This window comes from Filicampus tigris, chromosome 17 (genome assembly GCF_054856515.1).
Source record: "Filicampus tigris isolate MCC_2025a chromosome 17, RoL_Ftig_1.0, whole genome shotgun sequence".
NCBI lineage: Eukaryota > Metazoa > Chordata > Actinopteri > Syngnathiformes > Syngnathidae > Filicampus > Filicampus tigris.
The window spans coordinates 8,756,570-8,768,133 of NC_141233.1; the positions used below are offsets into that span (position 1 = coordinate 8,756,570).

General features: G+C 39.9%; 1 protein-coding gene across 1 annotated transcript; it reads left to right on the forward strand.

Moving 5' to 3' along the window:
* Nucleotides 1-287: 287 nt before the first annotated feature.
* Nucleotides 288-6,810, forward strand: LOC147133209 (transgelin-like). The gene is made up of 5 exons (XM_086012231.1): nt 288-440; nt 5,260-5,446; nt 5,527-5,698; nt 5,806-5,908; nt 6,049-6,810. Coding segments are annotated over exons 1-5 (615 nt in total). The 5' UTR covers nt 288-438; the 3' UTR covers nt 6,200-6,810.
* Nucleotides 6,811-11,564: the final 4,754 nt, after the last annotated feature.

The following is an 11,564-nucleotide window of genomic DNA, read 5'->3' on the forward strand; positions in this document are numbered from 1 at the left end:
TAAGGAATTACAATTTGAGCAAAGAAAGGGAGAAAGAGCAAAGGGGCGGGTCACAGAGTGAAATAAGAGGACGTGAAGGCGTATCTCTTTCTCGGACTCCCTTCTTTCTCTGTGAATGCGGTGAAGTCATACATTTCAGACGAGGGTGTTTGCAGTATTTACCTTGGCAACCTGCGCAGTGCACAGTGTACTGTGCTGAAGGGGAATTAGATAAGAGGCGGAGGAGAGCAGCGCAAGACAAGACAAGTGTACCATTACTTACCTGAGCGCTACAACACAAAGTAAGTAAATGCTCCTTTTTCACCGCACGCTCACTTTTTGATTTCAACAAAGGCTCACTTTGGGCAAGAAGTCTCGAAAGTTTCCTTCGATCTGGCTCACTCATATCAGGAATCACTTGGTGAAAGTTCCCTCTTCCTCGGATGGAATTGGAGTGTTATGTAAGCAGGTTTCTTTTTGTTTGTTTTTGGCGTTCCTCTCTTTTTGCACTTTTGATGAATTGCAGAAACGATCATCTCAAGGATTGCCGGGAGTAAGACAGAGTTCTCAAGTGACTGCACAAAAGTTGTTTTGAATAACAGATGTGCCGAATACAAGGGCCTATAGATTGAATTCACAGTCTGGGTCAACGCGAGCTCAATTTCATTCAATCCTTCTGGATCCAATTGGTGAGGAACTTGTGCCCATAATCGGAATGCAATGTGTTCCAAAGTGCGAAACTACTGATGCAACAGCAAGGAAATTGCAAAACACTTCAAGAAATCAGCAACACCCAGGTTCACGCATGAGTAACACATCTTCGGGGAATGAGGGCCAGGGTTTAATAAAGTGATCTACACATGCTATCGTAGCATACCCAGATAGCATGTGGATACCCCCTCTTGTGTCTGTGTAGTACAGTCACTAAAACTACCCGATTTCTGAACTAGTACTAAGTACAATCTGTTTTGGAATGCTGGTCGCCGTAATCTGCTCCAGGTCAAACATGGATTTGAAGTAACACTGAAATAGTCTAAACCGTCATTCAATTGCAGAAAATAAGTACATCAGAGTTATTCTCAGCCATGGAAACGATAATACACTCAGCATGGACTCTACATGCAAATACCGAAGGGGGAATTTGTGTTGCAGATCCGCATTGTATTTGTCACACAAGTGTAAAAAGAGGAACAAAGCAGTGAAATTATTAAGCGTGACAACGGTCAAATACTTTTCAGCACGTTTAACAGTAAAGAAAAGCTAACAACCTTTTTCCTCACGCTAGAGTTTCAAGTTGCATTCACAATCCTTTGGAATATGATTAACCTTTTGTTTTTCTTTCCTTTCCCTGCTGCTTGTCTGGTAACTTCGGATCCAGTCCCATAGTTATGGAAGTGTTGGTGAATTATCGACTAGTGATTTAAGGGAGGAATTTATGTAATATATGTTACATAAAGTTTGTCGGTGAATCAAATGATGATTTGGAGAAAATAATCTGCAGTCACTGAAGTTGCTGGGCTTCTAAGTTTTTTTTTTTTTTTTTTTTTAACGAGTGTACTATTTTTTTGAGAGCGAGAGACTAATGAGTACTCACTTAACTCGAATGGAGTGCGGGTGTGGCACCATGATCAAGAACAGTGTTCCTCAAACTTTATCGAGCCAAGGGACATATTTCACATCGGAAAAAATCTCACGGCACACCACTTAGAAAAACGATTCACAAAAAGTCTCAATGCAGGGTCATGATGTAACTTCTGTCATCTAGTGGAAGGACATTTTATTGTTTTGCTTGTTACTATACGTGCTTGGCAGAAATAAATGAACAAGACAGTTTTTTTAAATAAGAAAATAGATACTTTTGTCAAAATAATTGCCATTGGATAATTTCGCATGGCACACTAATGTGCCAAGGCAAACTGGTTCGAGAATGACTGGTCTAGGATGTACACCGCCTCTCCCCCAGTCACCGGGGATAGGAACCAGCTAAGCCATGACCCTAATGCGGAAAACGGGAAAGAATGCAACTTCTGAACCATGGAAGATGATACTAATTTAATAGTAAGAATGAATCGTTTGTGTTAAATCATCCATTCACTGAATATGAGCTAAATATCAAAAGCATATGATTCAACCCATGTTCTCAAATGACATCATGTGTTTGTAAACACCCATAAATAACCCGTGATTGTCCACACCAGGAGGACCTTGTGACCTCCAATCAGCTGTTTACGTCTATGGTTGAGGGCTCAAAGTGCACGTTAAGGTCAAAGTGTACAGACGTGTCCGCCTTCATTTCGTTCCAAGATTTGGATATGCCCGGATAGCGCAGATCTTGAAATGATGAGAGATAATGTTCGAGCAGATGTTTTCGATAAAGCGAGCAGGCTGGGAACCACTTAGCGAACAGGCCTATGCTCTTACCGCCCGTATAACCGCTGCAGCCTCAGACAATAAACAGACACAAGCCTCATCCAAAGCAGTGTGGAGTCGTTAGACAAAAAGATCATTTGTCAAATGGCCGGCTCGCGTTGTGCAAGTCAGGCGTCTGTTTTGCAAGGGATGTAATAGGTGTGCATTTGTGCCCTGAGGGGACAAAGGTGCTACGCAACACATAAGCGCTGTGACTGCAGTGATAAACTCATTCCTAATATTTGCAGTAGGCATACATACCATAGACGTGCAGGCGAGAAAAAAGGAAAAGTGGGAAAGATTTTCCTACCGGGGCTAAACACTTCCATATGGCATCTACTTCAGTAAAATATGCCACAAAATAATTCAAATGAGGGATTTAGATGTTTGAAAGCTATTACAGATACACAGACCCGACTAGACATGCTTTATGAAGGGTTTAGCCGCTATTAGGGCAGTTCTTGCACACAGTGTTTGTTTGGCATTTTGTTTCGACTCTTGTATACAGATAACGTTCTTTGTTAGCGAGGGAGGAAGGAAGTGACAGCTGAATGAGCAAACAGGATGCAGGAAGGAGGACTATTCTGTTGAAGCCAACAGGAAGCTCTTACGGCATTAATAGGACGTAAAGTCAGCCATGATTTCGAGAAAACAAGGCAGTTGGAAATCATCAAAACTTGTACCTTTTTGTCCATTGCTATTATTATTATTTAGACACGGGACACATCATAAAGGCCTTTCAAATGGGATATATATATTTTTTGAACTAAAACTGAATCCAATTGACAGTTATTTTGAACAGGTTTAGTTTTGCTTTTTTTTTTTTTTTTTTTTTTTAAAGTAAAAGTAAAAAAAAGCAGGCAGTCAAGTTTATATAGCGCTTAATCACAAAACGGTCTTAAAAGGCTCCACAAGCCCACAGTTCACAAAGATCGACAAAATCCCATGGTCTAAACCTCCCATCCATGGGCAAGGAAAAACCAACAGAAAAGCCCTTTGGAAAAACACAAGAAACCCTGAGAGGGGATCACAGATGACGGGTTAGCATTTTTAACCGTAAAGAAAAGCTATCAAACTCTTCCCCGTACTAGAATTTCAAGTTGCCGAGGAACATTACATCACATGATATGAGAAATAAATGCTGTACAATGTTAGTTAGTTTAAACTTTTGTTGTCAGATAAACATATCCTTAATCAATTATAGTGTTTTTTTTTTAAACCTTCAAGTTGTAAACTTCGGAGGGAATTCACAGTATAATTGATTGTTTTCATGTTTCACAGTGTTTTATTTTTTACAGCTGTGTAACAGTTAATTTGGCTGGCACAAGGGTAGTGAGCTCACCCGAGGTGTCCACCTGCTCGCTACGGAATTTAAATAACAGCAACAAGCTGTTCTGTAAATACCAGCATCCAGGGAAGATGCAGGGTGTAGTCATAGCTAGCTAGCTAGCTAGCTAGCTAACTGCACACTTCAGTGGGAGATGGGCCGAGTAATAGTAACTTAAGTACAAAGGAAATTCACTGAAAAACCATTAATGCAAACAAAGGTGCTCAAATTCTTTATATATCCATAGCTGTATCTCCACAATCGAGTACTACACAGTTCTCTGCTTTTGCATGTTTTCAGCAATTATCAAACATGCACAATGTATTTAGAAACAAATTCTCTGAATTCACTTCAGGGTCTGTAAAAATGACTGTTATTAAAGTTTTTTATCTGAAAAACAGATTGACATAGGAACAACTGAATTCTAATTCCATTATTTCGGAAACTTTAGCATGCATTGTTTTCCCAGCCACCCTACTAGATGGATCTGCCATTTTTTTTTAGTGTGGCATGTTCCCGTACACAGTATGTCTGCTTATGGGGATACACCATAACAGGAGTGGACCGTTCGCAGAAAAAATACCTGACATTTCCAACTCCTCCTCTGACAATGTCATGACATTTTTTCCTCCGTCTTTTTCTCTCATGACATGTCAGCACACACATACAAATTAGAGATGGCAATGATGTGTTTGTAAATACAAGTGCTGGGAGTGGATGTTACTGAAATGAGAGTGATTGCGTAACTGCTGGTGTCATGATTGTTTCACAGACTGAAAGAGCATTGCATAAACCTAATATAAATATTAATGCAAATAAATCATTTTTGGCCTTGACTTCTTGGCTTAAGTAAGAAGTACAGCACACAGCTGCTAAAGTCTAAAAAATCAAAGCCACAGAAAAACAAAAGAGCTTGTGCTGTAATGTGCTGTGCCGGAGTCTCACGTGAGAAGTCCTGCATGACAGCAGTAAAAAAAAAAATCTGTGACTGACGAGTATCAAGTCCGAATACTACAATTCCAAAACTTTAAATGTTCAGCTTTAATTTACTTAAACATTTAGACAATTAGAAGATTTCACGGTTAAAATAACTTGGAGGGGGGAAAAACAAGTTTAAGAATATCAAATTCCCATGTGAGAGATTGTTTCAAATCAAAGACATAAAAGAGCACAAAGACAAAAGAATCTTTTGTGTCGCACATGAAGAACTATAAAGCTGTGATGGTGACACAAATTAACAAAACATTTTACCATCACTATCGGTTCTGGATGAACAACTAAGTAAGGTATGTCACTTTATCTCCAGCTCAAACTGTACTGTTTTATCACACATCTATCAACAATGACCTGGAAAAAAAACCGATCAAGTTAAAAATCTGAATGAAGGGAATGGTCAAACTGCTTATTTCTCCTGATTTCCACGTGCTCGTGGGCCCATCGTTAAATATTCCATTAAACGCGCATTAGGGAAAGTACAAAATAACCTGCCAAGTGCACAGAAATCCTCTTTCCGTTTATAAAAACAAACTTTTCCCTTCTAACAGGATCAACATGGCAAACAGGGGCCCATGTTATGGTCTCACTCGCGAGGTGCAGTGTAAGATTGACAAAAAATATGACCCAGAGCTCGAGGAAACGCTGGTGGAGTGGATCATGGCCCAGTGTGGACCTAATGTGGTTCGGCCAGAGGCAGGCAGACTGGGCTTCCAGGAATGGCTCAAGAATGGATGCGTGAGTTGGATGCGCAATGAACATCCCGCCTATTGACTGCGACATATTTATAATAAACCAACTATTTTCTGTGTCTCTAGGTGTTGAGTGAGCTCATCAACAGCTTGAGCGCGCCCAACAAGCCAATCAAGAGCATCAAGGACTCCGGAATGGCCTTTCGTCAAATGGAGCAAATCTCCTTGTTCCTCAATGCGGCAGAAAAATACGGAGTCACGAAAACTGACATATTCCAAACTGTTGACCTCTACGAAAGTAAGACGGCTTTCAACTAATATGTGTGTGTGTGTGTGTGTGCGCGCGCGCGTCGTGCAACAGTAATGTTTGCGGCGTGTTTTATTGATTTGATTATTCATCTCCAGGCAAGGATATGGCGGCTGTCCAGAGGACCTTGGCGGCTCTGGGTAGCTTGGCTGTCACAAAGAATGATGGGAATTACAAAGGAGACCCCGGATGGTTCCATAAGTACGTCTTTTTTCCCTCACCCTTTTGTCTCTCAAAAAAGAAAAAAATATATATTATGTCAAAGTAAGCGACAGTGCAAGAAAGAAATGAGTCTTGGAGATGTACTTTTTTAAAAAAAGAGAAATATCGTTTGTCTACAGGAAGGCTCAAGAGAACAGGAGGGATTTTTCTGACGAGCAGTTGTGCGAAGGCAGGAACGTCATCGGCCTGCAAATGGGCACAAACAAGTTGGCGTCTCAAGCTGGCATGACGGGCTACGGGAGACCCAGACAGATCATCAACAACAACTGAGGCCAAAAAGTGTTTTGATGATTCAGGCCAGCCAGCACAAAACTCTTCCACTTCCAGTAAATCTTCACGCCAGGAGGACAAATGTGACCAGTCTGTTTTTCAGACCAAACTGGACCAAAACGGGGACCAAAGCAACCATGTGCACATCATGTCAACATATGTCAATAGAGATGTGGTTCACTGCTAGTAAAAAATTGGATTATTTTAGACCATATAGGTTAAAGTACATAATCTGCAAGGTTCATTAAAAAAAAAATAATAATAATAAAAAAAACATGTTATACTACAGCTGAATTACATTTAGGTTGATTCCATTTGGAGGCCTGAGGGATCAAATCCATCTGATTCAACAATGTATGGGCTTTACTTACTGTGCATTCAAGGTCAAAGTCAGCTGCAAACATTCTTAGCAGAAGTGCAGCACAGATTTGATGGAATAGAGCAAAGGTAGAGGAAATTAGACAAACACAACAAGATAACGGGACGCATCAAGCGATCCCATTGCTACATTCCTGTTGAGGATATTTTACTTTTCTAATCAAGATGATGGCCTTTTGGTGTAATACATTCTGTTTGAAAATGATTTGAAAATAAAGTTCCTTTTAACCATTGGGAAGCCTGCTGTGTAATGAACAATAATGGCAGCACCGCGTGTTGCACTAGTAGGTGACCATGACATTAAGTTCGCCTTGAGTACACGTAAGTAGAGTACAGTCGAACCTCCGTAGTTGAATGCGCTGAAATTTGGGAGTGCAACCCAAATTATCTGTGAAAATAGGCTACAAAAAGAAAATAACATGTCAACAAATCCTGTGAGAATGAAGCTCAGTCAGCAAAAGTCATTTTCAACGTGTGGCACACGGGCTCCGGCTCCCTCTAGTGGTATGTAAAACAATTACTGAATTAAATGTTTAAACTGTGCATGTTAGTGTCTTAAAGGTTTGTTTCTAATCCTGTACAGTAGATTTGTTAAGTACAGTTAGTTAGTACATATGTGCGATATATTTTATATCACTCACTAATTACAGTATTTTTTTGCACAAATTGTGACAGTGCATTATAAAAGTATTGAACAGACTTTCTGGGAACAAAGCCCCCGTCTCATTTCCGAAAAAAAACGTAGGCCTTGTCCATTACTGTTTTTTATGTTGACGTTGATGGTGGTACTAGGAGAGTATTGGCACTTCGAGAACCACTGATCTAAAGGATTAATTCCACAAGTGTGTTTTGCTTTTTTCCTTCCTGTTTCCTCAAGATTCTGCATTTGTCAGGCTTCTTCAACAAGTGAGTAATTTTACTTTTATTTATGTCCTCAAGTGGTTAACTTCTATTTTCATACCTGACAGTTCAGAATGTTCCGGTGCTTGTAGTCTTATTTTACAAAGGTACAACTGACAACAGTGAAAGTTTTACATCCTTTCATGGGAACATTTGTTTTGAAACTGGAAAGACTTCTCAAGCGAAGAACTCAAGCGAACTGACTGAGTGTTTCCGAAAAAGCAGCTGGAAGAAAAAGATTTCTCATGACCCAGCGGTTCAAATTATTTTCACTCACCAGAGAGTGCACAACCCCTTAACATTTTATATTAGGGTTTCAACCATGAATACTTGTTGCCAAACTTGTTGAGCAAATCTCATATTTTTAAACAACTTTTATCTAAAGTTAAAGTGTAAATCAACCCAAACATATTTTTTTCAAGAATATGTTCTATGGAGGCCCACTAGTTCAAACAAGACAATATGATTAATATGAAATATAAGTTAAGCAGCAAAATCTACCCGTTTTTAGTCATCTCAGGGGGCGGCCATTTTGTCACTTCTGTCGACTGAAAATGACACCAGAGATCCTCAGGTAACGACCAATCACGGCTTACCTGTTTTCTGAAGCTGATCCGTGATTGGTCGTTATCTGAGCCCTGAGGGTTTGTGATGTCATTTTCAGTCGACAGAAGTGACAAAATGGCCGCCCCCGGAGATAACTAAAAACAGGTGGATTTTGTTGCTTATCTCATATTCCAGAAACACAATATTAATCAGAATGCTGTGTTTCAACTAGTGGGCCTGCATAGAACATATTCTTAAAAAAAATATGTTTGGGTTGACTTCCGCTTTATGTGGCAAAGACATGGTTAGTTTATGTTTAGCAGGACTTGTATGTGTTATATAACATCCTATATTGAAATATAACATTATCTGAATATTTTAGCGATCGGTAAAGCACTGCAACATGATAACATCTGCAGCTATAGAAGAAAAAAAATCTGTCCAAATATGGGAGGAGACTATGTAGTCGGGGAGTGACTGCAGTGATGAAATGTGCACATTTTCGGGATTAAGAGAAGAGGACTATTGTTAGTAGCAGCCATTGTCTTCATGTGTCAGTGCATATAACCGGCGTGTAGTGACAAACAAATGCCAAAGTCAGGGAAGTATGTCATGATGGATAAGTGAGTTCAAGAAGCAGATAGAGACAGAGATAAAACAGCTAGGACATTCTGCTGTTTCGAAAGGACAGCATCTAGCACAGGAGATTATGATATCTGAAGTCAGAAAGAAGGTCAAGTCAAGGCAGAGCAGTGATGGAATTTTTGTAAGCATTTTCAAAGAAGGAATAGTTACAGGGGGAGGCCAAACAAAAAGACTTCCTTTTCCCCTTCCTCCTCATTCTCATCTCCGTCTGGGCCAAATGTAGCACAAAGAGGATATTGGGGATTTATGGGAAACTGGCTGCACATAGGGGAGACACACAGGATGGAAAAACACACACACACATTTCAACACTTCCACACCAGCCGGGCGGATTGTTTCACTGCAGCAAATAACTAAGCTGATTAGTGGAGCCAAACGTTTTTGTTTTTTGTTTTTAATACAGGGGGTCATTTCTTCTTATCTCATCAGATCCATTATAAATGACCAAGTGCAACACACCGCTTGCCTCACTCAAGTGGAATGTACCCTGATGCCATACAGGGGCATAGCTGGGTAATAATAACCTCGAGGTTAGAGATATGACATTTTGACTGGAAGTACGCTTGTCTGGGCCGTGTAAGATTTTTTGTTTTTCTTAAACTTCTCATTGTTTATAGATCAGGACTTGGGATTTGGAACCAGTTTGAGCCTCACTCCAGACCAAAAAAAACTTTAATATCTCCCTTGATGCACTCAGTTTACTTTGCTCTTCTCTCTAGCTTCTCCCGTGTCAAAAGTCAGGCCTTCTAAATAAAAGCGCGCGACATTCATCCATTTGCACACACATTCACGCAACGATGGGCAGCTGCAGCTGCGCGCAATTTGCTGCCTGGCTCACCAGGACCAAGTGAAGGTTCAGCCACAAGATGGCGGCAAAAGCACCACATGGAGCTCCTCACCTCACGTTAACATAGTTCCTTGGGACCAAGGTGTCACAAGATGATGTGAACGCGACACTTTTATTGCTTTGGCCTGAGCACAGATACAAAGTCGCAAATGCCTAAGTTTGAATGTGTGGCGTGATGATAATGTGCTTCCTGACTACTGCTGAGGTGCCTTTGAGCAACTCCAACCTCAGCACCAACACCATTTGCACACCACATCACTACATCTCTCCTGGAATGCTTGCTTAAGTGAATAGTAAATGTCTCCTAAGGGATTAAATTATTATAATAAATTTAAAATGTAAATCTGAACCTGAAAGCTGCTGTCACTGTGATTCATAAAACTGTCATGTCATCATCTTTTCCAAAGTATGTCTGAGTGTCGCTTAAAAATGTAACTACAATGTATTTACTACTACCCTCATTATAGTAGGTTTACAGTCACTTGCAGTGGAAGGGACTTTGTGACAAGAAAGAACTAATTCATTGTGATCGTCGGGTTAGAATTAGTGCTACTGGATATTTGAATGATGCAGTGGAAAAAAGTCTGCAAAGACCTTGGCTACACTCCCAGGTGGAGCATGATGAGCCAAGTTTGTAGGTGTTGGGAAGTCAGTAAGGAACATTACGGTCACTGATGCTCTGTTTATACTCCCACAGACTCATTCCTGAAAGCCACTGGAGGAAATCGGGTAAAATAGTAGTAGTAGTTTCGAGTAGTGTAGAACTACATGATGCTCAGTTAATGTTAGGTGAGTCTGATGTTGCTGTGGGACAACCTGACAGGATTGACCCATTAGCATGACCTAGAACAGAAACTGTAGGACAAAAAAAAAAAGAAAAAAGAAAAAAACACAACTATACAAAATTCAATTTTAAACAATCCAAAATATCATTGAAAGACCAAGTCCACTACATTTTGACTTTGGAGTTTACTCCCACTGTGGTGTTGAGCTATCACTGTGTACAGTTAAATAATAAAGCTATGGAAAGCCGACAACATAAGGAGACAATAACCACTGACCCATTGCTTACACTTGGCAGCAGATGAAAAAAAAAAAACCAACACTTTTCCAATCCTCAGTGATAAAAGCAACTGAACTGAAGCCAAACGTAACCGGTTAACAGCGCCTGAAGAGCAAACATGTCTGCCAAGTAGATTTTATCGTTAAACTTCAAATGCCTGCTGGGAAAAGCAAGTTTGAACTTTACGAGCAGAGTTTGGTTGAGACGAATCAGACAAATGGAAGTGTGGGCGGCCAGGTATTTGCACTATTAATATTAACGCAAAATTCCTGCGGATTTGGATCAACGACTACGTAAACACACCAGAGAAATGGATACGTCAAGAAGACTGACATTACAACTCTGGATTACTCAATCATTAGCCTACTACATTATTTCCAGCCCCAAGTGGTATTATTTTAACCTGAGCAAGATACATTGTCATTCTTTTCATACTGACATATAATACATGACAAGTCCTAGTTATTTTCCAGCTTTTAATCAAATAGCGCCCCCTGTTGGTTAGCATATCAAACTGCAGCAATAGGTCATTAGACAGGTAAAGCTAAACACATGATTAAAAATCTAAATTTACCTCAAAGAACCGGAACAACAAATATAAAATTGGTATAACGCTTTATTATGTTCGACAGAGGTTGACATCTTAATTCACTCAAGTACAGTATATTTATTTTGCACTTAAGTGACAGCCCATTTACCATTTATGGGAGTGCTGGATATTTGGGTAACATTTTTTCTTGGGCAAAGCTGCTCCTGTTAAGTGAAAGTTACTGTTACGACATACAATGATTACTGACTAAGTACCTAACATATCCATCATCCATATATATACTCCCAAAAGTGTGGGCTGCTTTTGGGTCAAATTTCAGGACAAACTCATGCCAAAGCACTGCATAGTTGGATACCTGCTTTCAAAGTTTAAGAGGTCAAATCAAGTTTACCTTTATAGATCAAAGAGCATTTTAGTTTCATTCTGAAATTAAACC

What these genes read in the sequence shown, in the direction of transcription:
- LOC147133209 (XM_086012231.1), top strand. An exon ending in AACTGTTGACCTCTACGAAA is followed by an intron (nt 5,699 to 5,805) that starts GTAAGACGGCTT and finishes ATTCATCTCCAG; the next exon opens with GCAAGGATATGGCGGCTGTC. An exon ending in GACCCCGGATGGTTCCATAA is followed by an intron (nt 5,909 to 6,048) that starts GTACGTCTTTTT and finishes GTTTGTCTACAG; the next exon opens with GAAGGCTCAAGAGAACAGGA.